The sequence below is a fragment of the Pseudophryne corroboree genome, chromosome 3 (genome assembly GCF_028390025.1).
Source record: "Pseudophryne corroboree isolate aPseCor3 chromosome 3, aPseCor3.hap2, whole genome shotgun sequence".
Classification (NCBI taxonomy): Eukaryota; Metazoa; Chordata; class Amphibia; order Anura; family Myobatrachidae; genus Pseudophryne; species Pseudophryne corroboree.
This window is the reverse complement of record NC_086446.1, coordinates 480,664,570-480,690,008: the sequence shown is the minus strand read 5'-3', so window position 1 is coordinate 480,690,008 and position 25,439 is coordinate 480,664,570. Positions and strand designations below refer to the sequence as shown.

At 45.5% G+C, this 25,439-nt stretch overlaps 1 protein-coding gene across 1 annotated transcript in view; it reads right to left on the bottom strand.

The window, feature by feature from the left end:
• Window positions 1-25,439, bottom strand: part of CEP112 (centrosomal protein 112) — a 733,320-nt gene that overhangs the window by 26,054 nt on the left and 681,827 nt on the right. Inside the window, exon 25 of the mRNA XM_063960841.1 lies at window positions 12,756-12,845. Within this exon, the coding sequence (XP_063816911.1) occupies window positions 12,756-12,845 (90 nt within the window). The remainder of the gene's footprint in view (window positions 1-12,755; window positions 12,846-25,439) is intronic.

Below are 25,439 nucleotides of genomic sequence, written 5' to 3'. Positions count from 1 at the left end.
TTGTACTTCAGGCACTGACGCCAATTCCTTCTGGAAGAAAATTGATAAGGCCGAAATTTGAACTTTAATGGACCCCAATTTTAGGCCCATAGACAATCCTGCTTGCAGGAAATGTAAGAATCGACCCAACTGAAATTCTTCCGTTGGAGCCTTCTTGGCCTCACACCACGCAACATATTTTCGCCAAATGCGGTGATAATGTTGTACAGTCACTTCCTTTCTAGCCTTAATCAAGGTAGGAATAACTTCCTCTGGAATGCCCTTTTCTTTTAGAATCCGGCGTTCAACCGCCATGCCGTCAAACGCAGACGCGGTAAGTCTTGGAACATACAAGGTCCCTGCTGAAGCAGATCCCTTCTTAGAGGTAGAGGCCACGGATCCTCCGTGAGCATCTCTTGAAGTTCCGGATACCAAGTTCTTCTTGGCCAGTCCGGAGCCACCAGTATCGTTCTTACTCCTCTTTTCCGTATAATTCTCAGTACCTTTGGTATGAGAGGCAGAGGAGGGAACACATACACTGACTGGTACACCCACGGTGTTACCAGAGCGTCCACAGCTATTGCCTGAGGGTCTCTTGACCTGGCGCAATACCTGTCCAATTTTTTGTTGAGGCGAGACGCCATCATGTCCACCTTTGGTTTTTCCCAACGGTTCACAATCATGTGGAAAACTTCTGGATGAAGTCCCCACTCTCCCGGGTGAAGGTCGTGTCTGCTGAGGAAATCTGCTTCCCAGTTGTCCACTCCCGGGATGAACACTGCTGACAGTGCTATGACATGATTCTCCGCCCAGCGCAGAATCCTTGCAGCTTCTGCCATTGCACTCCTGCTTCTCGTGCCGCCTTGTCGGTTTACGTGGGCGACTGCCGTGATGTTGTCGGACTGGATCAACACCGGCTGACCCTGAAGCAGCGGTTTTGCCAGACTTAGAGCATTGTAGATCGCTCTTAGCTCCAGTATATTTATGTGAAGAGACGTCTCCAGGTTTGACCACACGCCCTGGAAGTTTCTTCCCTTTGTGACTGCTCCCCAACCTCGTAGGCTGGCATCCGTAGTCACCAGGACCCAGTCCTGTATGCCGAATCTGCGGCCCACTAACAGATGGGCAGTCTGCAACCACCACAGGAGAGACAACCTTGTTCTCGGTGACAGTGTTATCCGCTGATGCATGTGCAGATGCGATCCGGACCATTTGTCCAGCAGATCCCACTGAAATGTCCGTGCATGGAATCTGCCGAATGGAATCGCTTCGTACGAAGCCACCATCTTTCCCATGACTCTTGTGCATTGATGTACTGACACAGTTCCTGGTTTTAGGAGGTTCCTGACAAGTTCGGATAACTCCCTTGCTTTCTCCTCCGGGAGAAACACCTTTTTCTGAACCGTGTCCAGAATCATTCCTAGGAACAGCAGACGAGTTGTCGGGGACAATTGAGATTTTGGAAGATTCAGAATCCACCCGTGTTGCTGAAGCACTACCTGGGTTAGTGCTACACCGACTTCCAGCTGTTCTCTGGACTTTGCCCTTATCAGGAGATCGTCCAAGTAAGGGATAATTAATACGCCTTTTCTTCGTAGAAGAACCATCATTTCGGTCATTACCTTGGTAAAGACCCGAGGGGCCGTGGACAAACCAAACGGCAGCGTTTGAAACTGATAATGACAGTCTTGTATCACGAACCTGAGATACCCTTGGTGTGAGGGGTAAATTGGGACATGCAGATAAGCATCTTTTATGTCCAGGGACACCATGAAGTCCCCTTCTTCCAGATTCGCTATCACTGCTCTGAGTGACTCCATCTTGAACTTGAATTTCTGTATGTACAGATTCAAGGATTTCAGGTTTAGAATAGGTCTTACCGAACCGTCCGGCTTCGGTACCACAAATAGTGTGGAATAATACCCCTTTCCCTGTTGTAGGAGGGGTACCTTGACTATCACCTGCTGAGAATACAGCTTGTGAATGGCTTCCAAAACCGACGTCCTTTCTGAGGGAGACGTTGGTAAAGCAGACTTTAGGAACCGGCGAGGGGGAAACCTTTCGAACTCCAGCATGTAACCCTGAGATATTATCTGCAGGACCCACGGGTCCACTTGTGAGTGAGCCCATTGATTGCTGAAAATCTTGAGTCGACCCCCCACCGTTCCTGGGTCCGCTTGTAAAGCCCCAGCGTCATGCTGATGGCTTTGTAGAAGCCGGGGCGGGCTTCTGTTCCTGGGCAGGGGCTGCGTGCTGCCCTTTCTTACCCTTTCCTCTGCCTCTCGGCAGATAAGACTGTCCTTTTGGTCGCTTTTTATAGGAGCGAAAGGACTGCGGCTGAAAAGACGGTGTCCTTTTCTGTTGTGAAGGGGTCTGAGGTAAAAAGGTGGACTTGCCGGCAGTTGCCGTGGTCACCAGGTCCGAAAGACCGACCCCAAACAATTCCTCTCCTTTATATGGCAATACTTCCATATGCCTCTTGGAATCCGCATCACCTGACCACTGTCGCGTCCATAAACTTCTTCTGGCAGATATGGACATCGCGCTTACTCTTGATGCTAGAGTACAAACATCCCTCTGAGCATCTCGCATATAAAGAAAAGCATCCTTTAATTGCTCTAGAGTCAATAAAATACTGTCCCTATCCAGGGTCTCAATATTTTCAGTCAGAGAATCCAACCACACTACCCCAGCACTGCACATCCAGGCTGAGGCTATTGCCGGTCGCAGTATAACACCAGTATGTGTGTATATACTCTTCAGTGTAGTTTCCAGCCTCCTATCTGCTGGATCCTTGAGGGCGGCCGTATCAGGAGACGGCAACGCCACTTGCTTTGATAAACGTGTGAGCGCCTTATCCACCTTAGGGGGTGTTTCCCAGCGCGCCCTAACCTCTGGTGGGAAAGGGTATAATGCCAACAACTTCTTTGAAATTAGCAATTTTCTATCGGGGGTAACCCACGCTTCATCACACACATCATTCAATTCCTCTGATTCTGGGAAAAATACAGGTAGTTTTTTCACCCCCCACATAATACCCCTTTTTGAGGTACCAGCAGTATCAGAGATCTGTAACGCCTCCTTCATTGCCGTGATCATATAACGTGTGGCCCTATTGGAAAATACGTTTGTTTCTTCACCGTCGACACTAGATTCATCTGTGTCGGTACCCGTGTCGACTGACTGAGGTAAAGGACGTTTTACAGCCCCTGACGGTGTCTGAGACGTCTGAACCGGTACTAACTGGTTTGCCGGGCGTCTCATTTCGTCAACTGACTTTTGTAGTGTGCTGACATTATCACGTAATTCCATAACTAAAGCCATCCATTCCGGTGTCGACTCCCTAGGGGGTGACATTACCATCATCGGCAATTGCTCTGCCTCCACACCAACATCGTCCTCATACATGTCGACACACCCGTACCGACACACAGCAGCCACACAGGGAATGCTCTAATCGAAGACAGGACCCCTTAGCCCTTTGGGGAGACAGAGGGAGAGTTTGCCAGCACACACCAAAAGCGCTATAAATGTATATAAACAACCCTAAAAGGTGTTGTTTACTATATATGCGCTCTTAATATATAAATATCGCCAATTTATGCCCCCCTTCTCTTTGTTACCCTGTTTCTGTAGTGCAGTGCAGGGGAGAGTCCTGGGAGCCTTCCTCACCAGCGGAGCTGAGCAGGAAAATGGCGCTGAGTGCTGAGGAGAATAAGCTCCGCCCCTTTTTCGGCGGGATTTTCCTCCCGGTTTTTAAGAAACTGGCCTGGGTCAAAATACATACATATAGCCTTAATGGGTATATGTGATGTATTTCTTTTGCCACTAAAGGTAATTATATTGCTGCCCAGGGCGCCCCCAGCAGCGCCCTGCACCCTCCGTGACTGAGCTGCAGTGCTGTGCGCTACCTTCATGAAGACTGTGGAGTCTTCTGCCGCCTGTTTTCCGGACCTCCGTTCTGCCGTCTCTTCAGCGTCTGTAAGGGGGATCGGCGGCGCGGCTCCGGGACGAACCCCAGGCTGACCTGTGTTCCGACTCCCTCTGGAGCTAAGTGTCCAGTAGCCTAAGACTCCAATCCATCCTGCACGCAGGTGAGTTGGAAATCTCTCCCCTAAGTCCCTCGATGCAGTGATCCTGTTGCCAGCAGGAATCACTGAGATTGAAACCTAAAAAAAAACTTTTCTAAACAGCTCTTTAAGAGAGCCACCTAGATTGCACCCTCTCGGACGGGCACAAAAACCTAACTGAGGCTTGGAGGAGGGTCATAGGGGGAGGAGCCAGTACGCACCATGTGACCTAAAAGCTTTTTTAGATGTGCCTTGTCTCCTGCGGAGCCCACTATTCCCCATGGTCCTGACGGAGTCCCCAGCATCCACTAGGACGTTAGAGAAACATAAAAAATAAAAAAACTATAGAAGTCCATGATATTATTTCATGTAATATGGAGTTGTGTGGTAACAAATTATTCCCTGTACTATGGGGTGCTGTTGTTACACGAATTCATTCCCTGTAATAGCGGGTGCTGTGGTTACATTATATCATCTCCTGCAGGTTTGGACTGGCCCACCAGGATACAGGGGAAACCACCAGTAGGCCCCACTGCCTGAGAGCCCACCCCTCCTCTAAGGATTAGGTTCCAGATTCTGCACTTGACGTCTGAATTATACATATGTTACACAATACTGCACATGACTATGGTGTATTTTCTACAGATGTTATTATTCTGGTACATTACCATGCACTAGAAGTCAGGAGCATAACTAGGTGTGTGCGAAGGGGACACCGCACATGGAATCCGGACTGAAAGTCGACAGTAACTAGGTCGACCACTATTGGTCGACAGTAACTAGGTCGACAGGGTGTCTAGGTCGACAGGGTCTTTAGGTCGACATGTTCTAGGTCGACAGGTCAAAAGGTCGACATGAGTTTTTCACAATTTTTTTCTTTTTTGAACCTTTTCATACTTACCAGTAAATCCCTTCCTCTTGTAACCAAGCTCACGCAAACCACCCCACCAACTCCCTCAGTGTCAATTTCCTCCTTCCCCAGGAATGCCAATAGTCCTGCAGGCAATGTCACTGGCAATTCTGACGAGTCCTCTCCTGCCTGGGATTCCTCCGATGCATCCTTGCGTGTAACGCCTACTGCTGCTGGCGCTGCTGTTGTTGCTGCTGGGAGTCGATGGTCATCCCAGAGGGGAAGTCGTAAGACCACTTTTACTACTTCCACCAAGCAATTGACTGTCCAACAGTCCTTTGCGAGGAAGATGAAATATCACAGCAGTCATCCTACTGCAAAGCGGATAACTGAGGCCTTGGCATCCTGGGTGGTGAGAACCGTGGTTCCGGTATCCATCATTACTGCAGAGCCAACTAGAGACTTGTTGGAGGTACTGTGTCCCCGGTACCAAATACCATCTAGGTTCCATTTCTCTAGGCAGGCGATACCGAAAATTTACACAGACCTCAGAAAAAGAGTCACCAGTGTCCTAAAAAATGCAGCTGTACCCAATGTCCACTTAACCACGGACATGTGGACAAGTGGAGCAGGGCAGGGTCAGGACTATATGACTGTGACAGCCCACTGGGTAGATGTATGGACTCCCGCCGCAAGAACAGCAGCGGCGGCACCAGTAGCAGCATCTCGCAAACGCCAACTCTTTCCTAGGCAGGCTACGCTTTGTATCACCGGTTTCCAGAATACGCACACAGCTGAAAACCTCTTACGGCAACTGAGGAAGATCATCGCGGAATGGCTTACCCCAATTGGACTCTCCTGTGGATTTGTGGCATCGGACAACGCCAGCAATATTGTGTGTGCATTAAATATGGGCAAATTCCAGCACGTCCCATGTTTTGCACATACCTTGAATTTGGTGGTGCAGAATTATTTAAAAAACGACAGGGGCGTGCAAGAGATGCTGTCGGTGGCCAGAAAAATTGCGGGACACTTTCGGCGTACAGGCACCACGTACAGAAGACTGGAGCACCACCAAAAACTACTGAACCTGCCCTGCCATCATCTGAAGCAAGAAGTGGTAACGAGGTGGAATTCAACCCTCTATATGCTTCAGAGGTTGGAGGAGCAGCAAAAGGCCATTCAAGCCTATACAATTGAGCACGATATAGGAGGTGGAATGCACCTGTCTCAAGCGCAGTGGAGAATGATTTCAACGTTGTGCAAGGTTCTGATGCCCTTTGAACTTGCCACACGTGAAGTCAGTTCAGACACTGCCAGCCTGAGTCAGGTCATTCCCCTCATCAGGCTTTTGCAGAAGAAGCTGGAGACATTGAAGGAGGAGCTAACACGGAGCGATTCCGCTAGGCATGTGGGACTTGTGGATGGAGCCCTTAATTCGCTTAACAAGGATTCACGGGTGGTCAATCTGTTGAAATCAGAGCACTACATTTTGGCCACCGTGCTCGATCCTAGATTTAAAGCCTACCTTGGATCTCTCTTTCCGGCAGACACAAGTCTGCTGGGGTTGAAAGACCTGCTGGTGAGAAAATTGTCAAGTCAAGCGGAACGCGACCTGTCAACATCTCCTCCTTCACATTCTCCCGCAACTGGGGGTGCGAGGAAAAGGCTCAGAATTCCGAGCCCACCCGCTGGCGGTGATGCAGGGCAGTCTGGAGCGACTGCTGATGCTGACATCTGGTCCGGACTGAAGGACCTGACAACGATTACGGACATGTCGTCTACTGTCACTGCATATGATTCTCTCACCATTGAAAGAATGGTGGAGGATTATATGAGTGACCGCATCCAAGTAGGCACGTCACACAGTCCATACTTATACTGGCAGGAAAAAGAGGCAATTTGGAGGCCATTGCACAAACTGGCTTTATTCTACCTAAGTTGCCCTCCCACAAGTGTGTACTCCGAAAGAGTGTTTAGTGCCGCCGCTCACCTTGTCAGCAATCGGCGTACGAGGTTACATCCAGAAAATGTGGAGAAGATGATGTTCATTAAAATGAATTATAATCAATTCCTCCGCGGAGACATTGACCAGCAGCAATTGCCTCCACAAAGTACACAGGGAGCTGAGATGGTGGATTCCAGTGGGGACGAATTGATAATCTGTGAGGAGGGGGATGTACACGGTGATATATCGGAGGGTGATGATGAGGTGGACATCTTGCCTCTGTAGAGCCAGTTTGTGCAAGGAGAGATTAATTGCTTCTTTTTTGGGGGGGGTCCAAACCAACCCGTCATATCAGTCACAGTCGTGTGGCAGACCCTGTCACTGAAATGATGGGTTGGTTAAAGTGTGCATGTCCTGTTTTGTTTATACAACATAAGGGTGGGTGGGAGGGCCCAAGGACAATTCCATCTTGCACCTCTTTTTTCTTTTATTTTTCTTTGCGTCATGTGCTGTTTGGGGAGGGTTTTTTGGAAGGGACATCCTGCGTGACACTGCAGTGCCACTCCTAAATGGGCCCGGTGTTTGTGTCGGCCACTAGGGTCGCTAATCTTACTCACACAGTCAGCTACCTCATTGCGCCTCTTTTTTTCTTTGCGTCATGTGCTGATTGGGGAGGGTTTTTTGGAAGGGACATCCTGCGTGACACTGCAGTGCCACTCCTAAATGGGCCCGGTGTTTGTGTCGGCCACTAGGGTCGCTAATCTTACTCACACAGTCAGCTACCTCATTGCGCCTCTTTTTTTCTTTGCGTCATGTGCTGATTGGGGAGGGTTTTTTGGAAGGGACATCCTGCGTGACACTGCAGTGCCACTCCTAAATGGGCCCGGTGTTTGTGTCGGCCACTAGGGTCGCTAATCTTACTCACACAGTCAGCTACCTCATTGCGCCTCTTTTTTTCTTTGCGTCATGTGCTGATTGGGGAGGGTTTTTTGGAAGGGACATCCTGCGTGACACTGCAGTGCCACTCCTAAATGGGCCCGGTGTTTGTGTCGGCCACTAGGGTCGCTAATCTTACTCACACAGTCAGCTACCTCATTGCGCCTCTTTTTTTCTTTGCGTCATGTGCTGATTGGGGAGGGTTTTTTGGAAGGGACATCCTGCGTGACACTGCAGTGCCACTCCTAAATGGGGCCGGTGTTTGTGTCGGCCACTAGGGTCGCTAATCTTACTCACACAGTCAGCTACCTCATTGCGCCTCTTTTTTTCTTTGCGTCATGTGCTGATTGGGGAGGGTTTTTTGGAAGGGACATCCTGCGTGACACTGCAGTGCCACTCCTAAATGGGCCCGGTGTTTGTGTCGGCCACTAGGGTCGCTAATCTTACTCACACAGTCAGCTACCTCATTGCGCCTCTTTTTTTCTTTGCGTCATGTGCTGATTGGGGAGGGTTTTTTGGAAGGGACATCCTGCGTGACACTGCAGTGCCACTCCTAAATGGGCCCGGTGTTTGTGTCGGCCACTAGGGTCGCTTATCTTACTCACACAGTCAGCTACCTCATTGCGCCTCTTTTTTTCTTTGCGTCATGTGCTGATTGGGGAGGGTTTTTTGGAAGGGACATCCTGCGTGACACTGCAGTGCCACTCCTAGATGGGCCAGGTGTTTGTGTCGGCCACTAGTGTCGCTTAGCTTAGTCATCCAGCGACCTTGGTGCAAATTTTAGGACTAAAAATAATATTGTGAGGTGTGAGGTATTCAGAATAGACTGAAAATGAGTGGAAATTATGGTTTTTGAGGTTAATAATAATATGGGATCAAAATGACCCCCAAATTCTATGATTTAAGCTGTTTTTTAGTGTTTTTTTTTTAAAAAACACCCGAATCCAAAACACACCCGAATCCGACAAAAAAAATTCGGTGAGGTTTTGCCAAAACGCGGTCGAACCCAAAACACGGCCGCGGAACCGAACCCAAAACCAAAACACAAAACCCGAAAAATTTCAGGCGCTCATCTCTAGTTTTAATTACTTTCACTTGCAGCTTCCCCCCTTTTTGAAGCCCAGCATCTTCTGACCACCCCTGTCTCCTAACCTGACCCCTATTGTCACTAATACCTATACAACATTCATATGGAGCACTGTGGTTACATGATATAATGCCCTGTATTATGGGGTGCTGTGGTTACATTATATTGTCTCCTGTACTACAGGGCACTATGGTTAAATGATATAATTCCATGTTAAATGGGGTACTGTGGTTACAAGATAGTCCCTGTAATATGGGGTACTGTGGTTACATGATATTCCCTGTAATATGGGGCACTGTGGTTACATGATTTTCCCTGTAATATGGGGCACTGTGGTTACATGATAACATTCCCTGTCATATGGGGTTCTGTGGCTACGTTATATCATCTCCTGTAATATGGGGCACTGTGGTTACATGATATAATTCCCTGTAATATGGGGTGCTGTCGTTACATTATATCATCTACTGTAATATGGGGCACTGTAGTCATGATATATCTTCTCTTGTAATATGGGGTTCTGTGGTTTCTTAATGCCATTCCTTGTAATATGGGGTGCAGTTGTTACACAATGACATTACCTGTAATATGGGGTACAGTGGTTACATGATATAATTCCCTGCAATATGGGGCAGTGTGGTTGCGTTATATCATCTCCTGTAATATGGGGTGCAGTTGTTACACGATGGCATTACCTGTAATATGGGGTACAGTGGTTACATGATATAATTCCCTGCAATATGGGGCAGTGTGGTTGCGTTATATCATCTCCTGTAATATGGGGTGCTGTGGTTACATGATGTCATTGCCTGTAATATTGGGATCGGTATGAAAAACCGGTGGCCGGGATCCGTCAATATACCAACAGTGGGATCCCGGCCACCGGTGTGCCGGGATCCCGCTGCCCTATGGACACCCATAGAGGGAGAGAGGTTTAATATGGGGTGCTGTGATAATGAGAGAGCATTCCCTGTAATATTGGGTGCTGTGGTTACATGTGGATGTAGTTATGTGACCGGAAGTCAGGAGGCATCCGGTCACATTACCTCCCCTTACATCCCGCCCCCCTCACAATCCCGGTCGGCATGCCCATCAGCAGAGACTATTCCCACTCGTGGGTGTCCACGACACCCATAGAGTGGGAACAGAGCCCGTGGCGACATGCGGTTGCCACGAGTCCACAGCGTGGTGAGCGCCGACATTCTGCGATCGGGATGCTGACCGCTGGGATCCCGTATTGCAGTCATCCCGATACACCTGTTACATGAGCCACTGTGGTTACATGATCTCATTATCTGTAATATGGGGTGCTGTGGTTATATGATAACATTCCCTGTAATATGGGGTGCTGTAGTGACATGATGCCCTTGCCTGTAATATAGGCTGCTGCGATTACATGAGATCATTCCCTGTAATATGGGGTGCTGTGGTTACATGATATCATTCCCTGTAATATGGGGCAGTGTGATTACGTTATATCATCCCCTGTAATATAGGGTGCTGCGATTACATGAGATCATTCCCTGTAATATGGGGTGCTGTGGTTACATGAGATCATTCCCTGTAATATGGGGTGCTGCAATTACATAAGATCATTCCCTGTAAATTTGGGTGCTGCAATTACATAAGATCATTCCCTGTAAATTTGGGTGCTGCAATTACATGAAATCATTCTCTGTTATATGGGGTGCTGCGATTACATGAGATCATTCCCTGTAATATGGGGTGCTGCGATTACATGAGCTCATTCCCTGTAATATGGGGTGCTGCAATTACATGAGATCATTCCTGTAATACGGGGTGCTGCGATTACATGAGATCATTCCCTGTAATATGGGTTGCTGCGATTACATGAGATCATTCCCTCTAATATGAGGTGCTATGGTTACAGAATATCATGTACTATAATATGAGGTGCTGTGGTTGGATAATGTCATTCCACGTAAAATGGCTTTAAGCTGAGAAGCGCTAAAAACAAACAAACAAACAAACAAACAAACATACCACTTAGTTCAAACATGATGACTTTGTGACATGCACGAGGGGGGCTCAGTGTGCTGCATCCTCTCCCTGAAGCTAGAGAAGGATGGAAATTCCTACAAAGCCACTGTACAATACCACCTCTAGGACAACTGTGGTGACATGGCTACGGTGCAGTGACACTCAGCAAGGGCTGCTTATATTTGGTGGGAGAAACATATGGTATTCATTTCACACATCTGGATGCTTTGGTACCCAGATTAGATGTCATGCTGCACATAAATGTACTTTACAGAGTTTACAAGATGTGTCTCAGAGGATGACGATGTCGGAGGGGGAGCCAACGTCGTACCACCCAAGTCTTGATGACATTCAGCCTTTGTCTCATTTGTTGACACAAAAACATAACTGTCTTCCTTCGTCTTAAACAAATGTTGTAAAAATGTAAAACAGAAATGAGAGATGTTTGTGGTAGAGCCCCACCCAGAGAGATGAGGGAAAATTACGTGACACATTAACCCTACACTGAAACAGACCAGCAACAATCAAATCTATCTGTCAACAATCCAACCTAAATACAGTGCATGTTGTAAAACTCACCAATATACAGAAAACATTCCATTGCTTTGCAGAGAGAATGTATTTTGAGGCTTAAATAATAAATAACGTTATGACCAACACGACTCCATAAAGGCTAGCCATCAAAAACAGAATTTAATTACGTGACCTAATTAGAATACAAAGGCTTAATTAACCCAGTAATTTGCTGGTTCCCTAATGTAGTCAATGGTGCAGGAGAGATCTGCATCTTGAACCATGAAAAGCATGGGAGGTTACACGGATACTCCTTTCACATCAAAACAACCGGGTCCAACCTGGGTTACTGAACACTGTTTCAACTTCAAGCTGTGTCACAGTGGCTTGAAACCCCCTTCACACTGCAGGCTGGACCCGGGTCGGTGCCGGGTTCGACCCTGGTAGCTACCAGGTTTGGATTCCTGGTTAACACAACCCAGGTAGGCCCTTTCACACCAAGCCTACACCCGGGTTGCCCTGTCAATATGCAAGGTTATAAGTTGGTGTAAAAGGAGTTATCAGTCACCAGAACCACGAAGCACAAGTGATTTTAGTAAAGTTTACCTAATTTCTGATTATGGTCACTAAACTATGATTCTGTCACTGGTTCTTAACAAGACAGTAAACCTTCGTTCTGGTCTTTGACAGTAATTTAAAAACAGGACAGTTATTTTTCAATGTCATACAGTGGGCGGGATTCAATAATTGTCACTCCTTTACACACCTGTTCTGTTTCTGCCCTCAGGGACGTTGTATCATTATTTCAGCTCGCTACCCCAGGAGTAGCGAGGCACCCAACCCTTTACACAGATAAACCTGATTACTATGGGCGCAATATGCGCGATAACGGAGATCATTTTAGAAAAGAAATTGGGCATGATATATCATTTGAATCTCACCCAGTGAATGATAATCGCAGTATAGGGACTATTTGGTACAAAGAAACAAGGTGCCTCTATTGAGCAATTTGCTGTCAAGTGTTTGCCGATCATTTTGGTGACATCTGATAGTGTACATGACTGTGTAACTTTAAGAAAAGTTTTTGTTGACCAAATGTGAACTCAGAGAAGAATGATCACTAATAGTTCATGAAATCCAGTACGTCCCCACAGACGGTCCCATCACCGTCTAACTGCAAATAACTGAAATACCTTCCTGACATCAAGGACAGTGGACAGATAAAGATGCCTGTGGGGTGCAGACATTTTAAATCCTTTTTATTAAGTGAACATAAAGGGGTTTAGAGGATTGTATTTCTAAAAGCTGGGCCTTTCATTGTGATATTAATATTGAGTTTGATATGACCCAAAAGGGAGATGAAGACGTTACCTGTTCCTGCATTTCTAGTTGCTTCTCCTGAATTTTCCTCTCTGACAAACGTAGTTGATTGCAATAGTTCTCAGCTTCGTTTTTGAGTAGCTAAGAAAAGTAAAAAGAGAAGGGCTATCACTTTACAGTTATTGGTTTCCGTTGCAGTTCTAGATAAGATGATATTTATGATTTTTGGTTCTGGTGGACAACACACTGACAGCTACAGTATAACTATACACTCTGTGAGGACTGAGGCTCAGAACATCCCTCAGTAGATGAGTAATGTGCACAAGGTGTAGTACAATAGCAAGAAAAGTGTTTCCTGCTTCAATTAAGTGACACCTGAAAATAAGCACAACTACGGAGGTACTTATTTTCAGGGCCAGATTAACAATGGAGCTCCAGCTCCAGGCCTCCACATACAAATAGACCCATCATCATGGCATCATGATGATGACCTGCTGCTTACCTGTCCAGAGTCTGCCATAAATCAAGTATTATAATTGTAATTCTGTTTTTCTTACACAGTTCTGGAATCTTCCTATATCCATGAGCTGAATTCAGGAAAAGTGTCTGTAACTCAATGGCCCGGGTGTTAAGGCCAGAGGGTTCCACCCTTTTTGTGGGCGCAGTAAATTGCTCCATGTAATTGATTCTGGCCCTACGTATTTAGGGAGATAGTGGGGTTGATAGTGTGGGGCTTCTACACGCCCACATGGCTCTGGCCACACCAACAGAGCACTCATCCCAGCTCCTCCCCTTCTCACTATAGGACCTTGAACATTTTCAGCACCAGGCCCATGTGGCCCTTAATCCAGCACTTGTTTACTGGAAACTGGGACTAAAAGCTACTACAATTCATAGGTGCAGAGCCCTTGTTTCCTGACACCAGAGACTTAAGATGGGTACTTTGAATTATCTGCACAAGCATTGTATAGTGTGTATGTCCAATCCACAGTTAACAGACGTCGTTCATCAAATCGTCCCACTGGTGTACTGCACATCCAAATGGATGACTCCATAGCCAATGCAGTGTTGTTACATGCAGCATGTAATGATACACTGGAATATCATACAGCAGATGGTGTAGTGTGTAAGGCAGTGTGATCAGGGCTGTCTTTTCGTATAGGCTCAATGGGCTCTTGCCCAAGGGCCCCAGGAGTTTAAGGGCCCTAGGCTGATAGCTGAGGGTCCCCTCGTTCCAGAGGTACCAGATTTTTGAAAATCGGCCATAGGAAACCAGAGATATCCGACTTCAAAGCAGTGGTCCCCATCCAAGCCTGTTAATTGCTCTTCCCAGCCAGATATCTCAGGTTCTGTATGACTTAGAGTTTTTTCTGAGGGTATACTCCACACGCCTAATATGCAGTTTTATATATTCGTTGGTGGATTGCTCTGGCTCCTGCACTCTGATCCCCAAGTCCCCATACCTCCTGACAGGTGAGACACTCTAATTTTTTATCCCATTCAGAGCTAAGAAGTCTTTTTCCAGGAACTTGAGATATCTGCAGTCAAGCAAGCTGCCCTCTCACCAAAATTTTTTGAATATTAACCCCACTCCACTATCCACCCCTCCCCTGCATATTAAACACCCCATACCACCCTGGAAGTCATGTACTGGGGCCCTTTCATTCATCACAATGCCACCTTCTACAGTTTAGTGTTCTCCCTCCCACCCCATCTGTGCAGTAAAGGAGTAATTAGCAGAAATTACTGCAGGTCCTATATGCTGAGCAGAAGAAAGTACACCCCCTACCGCCCGCGGGAACATAAAAGCTGCCGCTGATAGCACCCCCCCTGGAGGATGGCCGCATTGCACCGCCTTCAGGTGTGTACTCTGCTTAAGACAGAAATTATTTTATTTACACCTATGGTTAAAATAACATGCCTTTGTTTATAGACACCTGGTATGAAGGAAAACCTCAAATTACTGAAATCTGGGACTAAGGCCACAATTTATTGACACATATAACTAAACAGTCCTTGGACTCATCATACTAACACCTGAGCAAAAATAAGATCTCTGTTTACTGACACAAGGGACTAAGCGGCGCATTGGTTTATGGATACGTGTGATTAAGTTTGATCCTGTTTTCCTGACACCTGGAATCAAGACAGGATCAGTGAGAAGGAAGAAAACAGCTTCTACACGTGAAATCAACCAGACAAATGAAAACTTATCATTTGTTTCATTGTTTTCTCATAAAGGATCCCACTGGTGGTGCTACCTATGGACTCAAAGGGTTCACTACGGCTGGCCGGCGGTCGGGCTCCCGGCGACCAGCATCCCGGCGCCGGGAGCCCGACCGCCGGCTTACCGACAGCTTGGCGAGCGCAAATGAGCCCCTTGCGGGCTCGCTGCGCTCGCCACGCTACGGGCACGGTGGCGCGCCACACTATTTTATTCTCCATCTATGAGGGTCGTGGACCCCCACGAGGGAAAATAATTGTCGGTATTCCGGCTGTCGGGCTCCCGGCGCCGGTATACTGAGCGCCGGGAGCCCGACCGCCGGCAAACAGAAGACCACCCGACTCAAAAACGCATACTTGGGAATTAAGGACAAAAGGGAGTCATTTTTGAAGGTACACTCAGATCTCTGAATACTATAACAATAAATTAAAAACACTTTTATTGGTATGCTTTAAAAAAAGACTAAAGTTCTCAGGCATATATCTCTTACATATCATATGGTGACCGTGACAAACTAACAAAGTCTAGCTTTTTTTGTTCAAGTGTTTCCACTATAGATTCTGGTCCCATGCTTTTTGGATATGGGAGACCCAACCTGTAGTTAATTCAATGCTATGAAATTACCAATAGCGTCTTCTGAAGTTAAGATAAATATTTAACATGATAGATGAAGAAATTGTAAAGAAAAAAGATCACTGTGCACGGCCTCTATTTTCCTTTTATTTAATTTTAGTCTGTACGTGTACACTTTGGTAAAATGCGCACACATTACAGAATGAAATTAAACAAGTAAAAGAAAATAAACAGGCAATTTTTTTGGGGGAAAAGTTACATGTTATTTTGTTGCATAATAGAATCAAAATGGATATAAATCAGGAAAATATTATCTTACCACTAGTCAACAAAACATACTCAAGGAAAGGCAAATAGGAATAACTCTCTCAAAAACATTTTCTTAAGTAATTACAAATAGAAAACAGACAATAATTCATTACATAAGGAATCACATCTTCATTAGTCATGTAATACATGTAATTAAGTCCACTTGTGTACAATGAATGTGATTATTTGAGTTCAAAATAAATACACCTATTCGTGAAAAAAATATATTTGTTAGAAATTATTATCTTCATGCCATAGCTGCTTACTGCATTGCTAAAGTAAAGTTTCATCATGAACTTCAAAAGAACATTCACTACAAATCCGAGGTTATCGTAAAGCACTAATCAGGAGAAAATCTCTAATACTTTTGACCTCCTAGAGCACTATCTGTTATCTAGAAATGGCCCCGCTATGATGCTCTGACAGTTACAAAAACATTCATAGTTAACAAAACTCGCATACAATCTAGCCTAGTTTGCCAGAAAGCATGTGGAACACCAAAATACTGCCCCAAGTCGAAAAAGAGATAATTTGCAGTGGCTTAAATAAAATTTTTATAAACAATATACTGTGTGGTGCAATAAAACCCCAGACCTCAATCCCATCAATAATCTATGTAATAATTTTAAAGCTGCTATTCCCCAAAAGTCCATAGCCAGTGCGATGAGTGAAAATTGCAGAGTCCAGATGTGCAATACTGGTAGGAACATGAACTGTGCCATTAGGTGTGTCAGATGAAATGTGATATTTTATGGAAAGACATAGATTCGCTCATCAAAAGGTCAGGCATTTGGGCCTCATTTTGTACCTGCAAGATTCTGCTGTGTTGGAAGGATTATTTAAATTAGATTCAATGAGTTGAGCAGATGCGTTTTGGGAGGGACGCTGCAACCTGCAGAGCATATTACATGCTTTCATAGGTGGTGAAGGAGGCCCCAGCAGAAAGGATAGAATCGGATCTGAAATAGTAACTCTTTCCACTACACTTTCAGCTGGAACCACAATCCAACAAAACTAGGTGCAGAAAATATTCCCAGGTGCCACTGTGGGAGGGCGACATTGTTATGCGTGAGGTGGGTAAATTTGGAAGCAACGAAATCCACCTGCATATTTTGCAGTATGTAAATTGCCCCCCTTACTGCATTACACTGACAGACATACAGTATTAGGTATGTGCAGACTGCAGATTTACTCTCTCACAAACAGTATGACACATCAAAAATGGTATTATATACTGTAGATACAATGAAAACGAGATGTTATTATAAAACAACTGAGCTATGTGCCAAACACAGTAAATAAGAATTATACAAACATTTATTACAGAATATAAATCTCAGACATCAGTATTACGCTATATAAAAAAAATTTTTAAAAAAATATCCCCATGTCTTATATGAACAAAAACCCAATTCCAGCACTTGTATTCAATGCAGTTCCCAAACTGGGTGCCGAGGCAATCTGGGTTGCTGCGGGTTGGTGGTCCAGGACCAAATCAAATTATTTATTGTCAAAGTGCTAGGCACAACCAGTGCTAGTGGCTGCCAATCATAAAACATGTGGACAATCGGAAGCACAACTCTGTATACCACCACATAACTGAACCTAAGGATGACAGGTAGGCACAATTAATTTAATTTAATATATATATTTTTATTTTTTACAAATTTATCAATAAAACACTTATTTTAGGGGTGCTGTGAAACACATGCCGATATTCCAGGCCGCCGTGATAAAAAAAAGTTTGGGAACCACTGTGGTATCAGCATGTCTCAAATACTGTGTGGTCTGAAATTTGTTTTTCTAAAAGTCACCTCATACTTTAATAGGATTTCTTGTTCTGACACAAAAAGTTTCTGCATGTACGTAATATGGTTGGATGGGGCAGGTGTGGGACCGCTATACTGTTTTATTCCAAACAGGGGTCAGATCATTGCTAAACCCAAATGCCACTATTCTTTTCTAGCTCTCAGATCTATTCTGGTTCCCAAACTTTTGTAAATCAACATTTTATTCACGGCACCCCATGGCCAAAAGTTTCTTATTGAGAAATTCTGTAAAAATGATTCAATTAGGTAAATTGTGCTTACCTGTCATCCTGTGGCAGTGGACAGGGCTGTTATTCTTTTGGACCACATATTTTATGATTGGCAGCCACCAGCTCTGGTTTTGTCTGTCATATGGACCACACATAATTTGATTTGGTCCTGGACCACCAACCTGTGGCAACCCCTATGAGTATTCTGTGGTATCCCGTTTAGGAACCACTGACTTAATCCAATTCTTAGAGATAAGACTTGTATCGGGCAGCACACACTCTGTTGGATTCTCTCGTATAACATGAGTTTACCCTAACGTCCAAAACATTTGTGACAATCAATGAAATGTAGCAAACTAGTACTAGACAACGGATGTAATGCCGCCTGAGTCCGGTGCATGCGGGTTGCTGGCCGAACTCGGAAAGGGGCAATCACTTACAAGGCATGGTTTTGCTGTGTAAGTGATTGCCCCCTTAAAAAAAAATCCGGCGGCAACCCGTGCGGCCGCTGGAGTCGGGCGGCATTACATCCCGCCGTATATTTTCAAAAGATCTACTGTGTGCTGGATCTTCTAGTTGCAGAAGTTAGAGAATGACGCAATGGTCAGTAATTCTTCATTAAAATTTCTAACACCATAGCTACTAGAAAGGTTACATTAGCATTATGCAAATTCCCCCTAACATCAATTTCACGCCCACTCAATCTTACCTCACTATGCAGATCAATATCAGCAGATTCCGCCAGATCAGTGACAACATCAGTATGTCAGTATAGTTCATTGATAACAACATTGGTATATTCCTGCACATCAAGGTCAATTCATGTAAATTAACAATATCTTCAGATTTGTTCATATCAATGTTCTCTCCCAATAACACGTCCCCAGAGACCCAATCCTTATGAACATTTTTCTGTTTCCAGCTCTTTGCAGTCTTTACAATGTTAGCAAACAGATGGTGAGAAAGGGGAAATGTCACTCCAAGGGTTTCAGAATGCAATTTCAATGGACTGTCCATTGAAGAGGCCACAGAGGCCAGCAAATACAGCAACCCCGTACCCTTTGCTGTGGCAGCTTCCCCTTTATCAGGGACTAGGAAAGTTGGATACGTTTGCACATCCCAATGTATACAGCCAATTTCAAATAGGTTAATCATAAGAAACGCTCTCATCTGGGAGCAGATCCTTCATAATTAAAATACTGTAAGAGTCTGAACCCATCGTGCCCTTAACTACCTTATGTTCAATATAAACCAGTACCTGAATAGTAATAGTAGAGTCATAGTAGTAGAGAATTCCAAAAACAGAGCAATACATAGCAGCCTCAGTATGCTGCCACCTCTCCCAGTGGACACACAAACAGACTAGGACAGCTCAGCAACAGCCGACACCAGAATCAGGTTTGACTCCAAACGACGCGGGGCAGAACCTCCCTTGACTAACCTGGAACATGATCAACAGAAATCCTGGTGTGGAGAAAACCCAAGAACAGACAAATGCAATGCATCCGATCCAGAGGCTCAAAGACAGGCTACTGCTTCCTAGTTGCAGGTAACAACCTCTGCGTTGCACCTATCCAGGCTCAAACAGAGTATTCTCCCGCCACTAGCTGTGGACCGATCTCCTTGTACAGTGTACGAGCATTCTCCACCAAATGGATTGCCATTTTGGATCTCCATGCGATGAATCTTAACCCAGTATGCCAGTCAAGGTGGACGTACAGTAGGTAAATAAACTCAGACTCAGGTTTATTATGTGCAGGCTCTTAGTACCATAGTCCATCAATCTGTGCCGAGGCCCGTGGTCTGAGAGTATAAACATAGCGTAAGCTCTGTTGATAAGATTCTGGATCTGAATCCAGCCAGTTGACAAACTATTGTATCCTAGTCCAAAGACTATATTAAAGATGCCTAACAATAAAACTGCAATTTATTTTTATTCTAGAATAGTGACGTCACAAATTACAGTTGCACGGTTATCACATCGCATCAGTACTTTGAACAGTGTGTTAAGGGGGTTACACACGGAGCGATGTTCAGCTCATTTCTAAGAAATCTGACTAGATTGCTTAGAACATCGCTCCGTGTGTAGGGGTGTTGGCGACAGCGATTCGCGGTCCCGCGCCTCGCTATCGCCGGTGCTAGATTGGCCTGCATGCAGGCACAATCTAGCAGGCAGCTCATTTCACCCCCCTGTCCATCCCCCCTCACTCAGCACATCGCGCTGTGCTGAGCAGGGGGGAGAGATGTGTGCTGAGCATTCTGTGCTAGATCGCTCAGCACACATCTCTGGGGAAATCTCCCCGTCAGTACGGCCCTTTACAGCAGGGGCGGCCAACCAGTCAGTGACAAAGAGCCAAAAAACCTTGTTAGGTACGTCAAAGAGCCGACATCGAGCCAAAGGCGCGCATGCAAAAATGGAATGTGGCCTTGTGCCTGCTAGACCACGCCCCTGGTATAAAATACATTGAAAAAGCCAGAATGTCATAAAATAAATTTTTTTAAAGTCAGATCCATTAAAAAAGCCACTTTCATATAAAATAATTGAAAAATCCAGATTCACATAATAAACTTATGTTCCAACCATGTGTCACTCCAGCCAGCTCCCCAATTGACACTCCTGCTAGCACCCTCTTATGTCACTCCAGCCAGCTCCCCATATCACTCCAGCCAGCTCTCCAATGTGTCACTCCTGCTACCACCCTCCTATGTCACTCCAGCCAGCTCCCCATGTGACACTCCTGCTAGCACCCTCCTATGTCACTCCAGCCAGCTCCCCATGTGACACTCCTGCTAGCGCCCTCCTATGTCACTCCAGCCAGCTCCCCATGTGACACTCCTGCTAGCACCCTCCTATGTCACTCCAGCCAGCCCTCCATGTGACACTCCTGCTAGCGCCCTCCTATGTCACTCCTGCCAGCACCCCCCATGTGACACTCCTGCTAGCGCCCTCCTATGTCACTCCAGCCAGCTCCCCATGTGACACTCCTGCTAGCACCCTCCTATGTCACTCCAGCCAGCCCTCCATGTGACACTCCTGCTAGCGCCCTCCTATGTCACTCCAGCCAGCTCCCCATGTGACACTCCTGCTAGCACCCTCCTATGTCACTCCAGCCAGCCCTCCATGTGACACTCCTGCTAGCACCCTCCTATGTCACTCCAGCCAACTCCCCATGTGACACTCCTGCTAGCGCCCTCCTATGTCACTCCAGCCAGCTCCCCATGTGACACTCCTGCTAGCACCCTCCTATGTCACTCCAGCCAGCCCTCCATGTGACACTCCTGCTAGCGCCCTCCTATGTCACTCCTGCCAGCACCCCCCATGTCACTCCAGCCAGCTCTCCCATGTGTCACTCCTGCTTCACCCTTCAATGTCACTCCAACCAGCTTTCCCATGTGTCACTACTTCCAGCACCCTCCTTCATCACTCCAGTCAGCTCCTCCATGTGTCACCCCTGCCAGGACCCTTCTGTGTCACTCCAGCCAGCTCCGCCTTGTGTCACTCTAGCCCACCCTCATGTGTCACTAAAGTTCCCCCACCAAGTCGTGCCATTGCTGCAGCCCATAAATGTGTCCTCTGTTTGCCAGTGGGTGTCTCGCCTCTAGTATCTGGCTCCTTCAATTTTCAGTCCCTGTAGTGCTGCTGCATGTCTGGCTGGAGTGTAGCAGTTTCTGTATCTGTTGTGGTCACATGATATAGAGTGTTGGGAGCCACATTTAAATAAAGAAAGAGCCTCATGCGGCTCAAGAGCCACTGGTTGGCTATCGCTGCTTTACAGGATGTAGCAGATACCTGGCTGTAGCTAATAAGACCTGGTCACATTGTACCAGACATTATTAAAGAAAACATAATTACGAACATTTTAATAATATACACTGAGAATTTCTGTTTTGCTTGTACAGGTTGAGTATCCCATATCCAAATATTCCGAAATACGGAATATTCCGAAATACGAACTTTTTTGAGTGAGACTGAGATAGTGAAACCTTTGTTTTTTGATGGCTCAATGTACACAAACTTTGTTTAATACTCAAAGTTATTAAAAATATTGTATTAAATGACCTTCAGGCTGTGTGTGTAAGGTGTATGTGAAACATAAATGAATTGTGTGAATGTACACACACTTTGTTTAACGCACAAAGTTATAAAAAATATTGGCTAAAATGACCTTCAGGCTGTGTGTATAAGGTGTATATGAAACATAAATGAATTCTGTGCTTAGACTTAGGTCCCATCACCATAATATCTCATTATGGTATGCAATTATTCCAAAATACGGAAAAATCCGATATCCAAAATTCCTCTGGTCCCAAGCATTTTGGATAAAGGATACTCAACCTGTATAAGCCCAAGCAGTGGGGTATATGATTCTATATATAATCCACAGTAGATGGATTTATTTTTTTATCAAATATAATCTATACTACTTTAAATTATATGATTTACAGTAGTAAATGAGTGTTCTTTATATACTTAATTGCATTTATTTATACTGTATATCACCAGCATATACTGTTGGACTTTACAATTTGGAATACAGTACTAAAACCAGACTGGGTAATAACAGAGCTGGACAGTGAGGTAAGAGGGCCCTGCTTGCAAGCTTACAGTTTATACATATTGCAATATATTATGCCTTGTATAAACCACAGAACAGTGATATAGTATTGTATATAAAGGCCAGAATTCAGTTAGCCATGGTAGTTTACCAAGGGCTGATTGATCCCCGAAGCTATCCATTTAGCACCAAAGCCAGGAGTTATCAGTAAGTCGAAAAAAGTCCCTGATTAACTAGTGAGTTAACGGGTGTCGCGACCCTGTTAACACCAGAATCCATTAATTTTTTCATGGATTCTGCGTGTTAACACGCTACTTTAACAAGACTATTGGGTGAAAAAGGGAGTAAAACTGAATAGCCCTGGGCGTTAAAGCCCGAGCCTACATCCCTTTTTCACCTGCGGTTGTTGCACGTGGATAATTGAATTCTGGCCATAATATACAGGGGGGACAAACATCATCATATATTTTGTATAGTCTTCAGTAACAAGATACATTAGACCTAGCACTATATACAGAATGGGGATCACTTATCCATTGTACTGTATAATCTACAATAGATCAATTATATATAGCTGTTGCTTGAATATAAATATATAATTGTAACATGATAAATGGTCTTATATGACATAAGTATTGATAATGTTGTTCATCGTAGCAAACACTCCTTTGTTCAGTCACTAGGGGAGACCACATTCATATGTAAACAGTTTACAGATATATATATATAATTGCCACACGTGAAATGGTACATACAAACATGATTACACACAATACCTGACGGACTGTCCTACCTTAAAAACTAACAATCTAACTGGAATACATGCCACTTCCTATTGTGAAGCCAGCACCCAAGTAGAGTGGAGCAATAGGCAGTGCTGTAGTTGTGACTTACTGGGAGTTTATCTGGCTAAAGGATATGATTGTGCTGTTGAAATTCTAGAGAACATCTGACCTTGGCAGCGCTGCTTTTGGCTGTAGAAATAGCAGTGGAAATTTTACAGATACCAAACACTTTGAAAAGGTCTTAAACATGTAAATGAGATCAACTCTGACAATGCTCGGGGAAATGACTGCCACTTATATTAACACTTCACAGTGAGTAAACAGCTTATAGATGGAAGCCAATGTGCCCTGAACTTTGGCAGCTGGGAAAAAGCGGAGGGTGACTACTGACTGACACACATATAGAACGGCTGGAGGCTAACGCTCTGCACAACTCAAAGAAGAATGACACTAAAACGTGTCAGATGGCTGACAGTGCCGACACTCGTAATGTAAACATCAACATTTTGTAAATTATCATGTTGACATAATAAATATTAACACCTGGAAAATGTTGACATATGAAATTAGCATTCGGGCTATGTTTAGGGGATAAAATTAGGGTTGGACTAACCTGAAAGCTGCACTTTCGACATTCTGACAGTGAAATATTGAATGTCAACAAGTTCACTGACATGAAGAAAGTCAACAATATATACAGAACCCCAAAACATTAATAACAGAAGATATATCCGCATTGCCCCTCCACAATCCCTGCATTAACCACTTATTTAAAACAATTATTGTTGCTCTCTTTACTCACACCATTTATAGAGGATCTTTAAATTCCAACAATACACCTGTAAATCCCCCAAATATACAGCTGTGGATGATTCACATGAAAAACAAATTGACTGCTTATTTAATACCCCATTGATCCTCTCCTCCAATCTGAACCGCTATCAGCAATGCCTGTGAGAGTTGTGCAGGACAGGACCAGGCTTATCGGCTGATACAGCTGCTCTAAGTGGGAGCCCCTGGGGGCAGATAGAGTCATCGCTAGAAGAAGAAAGTGCGTGTGGTGAGTGTAGCAGGTACGTTCATACAGCACCACATATGGGGGGTCATTCTGACCCGATCGCTCGCTGCAGTATGTCGCAGCGCAGCGATCGGGTCGGAACTGCGTATGTGCCGATGCATGGCAGCTTTCGTTGCCTAGCGATCGCCTCTGAGACAGAGGCGGTCGCCGGGCGGGAGGGGGCTGAACGGTGGCGTTAAGCCGCCGTTTAGGGGGAGCGGTCCGGCCAACGCAGGCGTGGTCGGACCATTTGGGGAGGTGGGCCGCGGCGGCTGCGTGACGTCTCACGCAGCGACAATTAACTCCCGGCCAGCCGCAGGAGCTGCGCTGGCCGGGAGTTACTCCTCAAATACAAAGGCATAGACGCTGTGTGATGCTTTTGTATTTGTGCGGGGAGGGCGGACTGACATGCGGGGCGGACTAGCCCTGTGCTGGGCACCCCCCCGCATGTCAGGGAAGATGATCGTAGCTACTCGGAATGACCCCCATGGTCTGTACTTTAGTCTTGGCACTGGCTGTGGTACAGTGCAGTAGTATGGGCATCAGATATGGCTCTGAACATTAGTTTTGGTTCTGCATGTTATAGGCCCTACACACATGCCGATATTACTGCACGATATGAACGATCTCGTTCATTAATGAACGAGATAACGTTCATATCGTGCAGTGTGGAGTCACCAGCGATGAACGATGCACGGCCCCGCGCTCGTTCATCGCTGGTGACATGTCGGCTGTGCATGCAGGCCAATATGGACGAGATCGTCCATATTTGCCTGCATGTCTACAGAGCCGGGTGACGGGGGGAGTGAAGAATGTGTAGGGCGCATTAAACTGATCATACACCTAAAGATTTATTGTCCAAAAGTCCACACAACTCCGTCCGTCTAGGTAAATCTCCTTCCAACGATTGTGAGAGGAGCCAGGTGAGAGGAGTCCTAGGGAAACAGACATCATACATCCTTGAGGAAGGGAGAGATCCCGAAACGCGTCGGCACTGTATGACAGGAGAACAATCGTTGGAAGGAGATTTACCTAGACAGACGGAGTTGTGTGGACTTTTGGAGACAGGTTCCGGAGCCGGCATCTCCTCATCTTTACATCTTAAAGGCACATACCGCATGATAATCTGGTAAACCTCCATCTATTTCTTATGCACTGAGATGTCTGTTTTGCAAGTTTTACATCAGCAATTA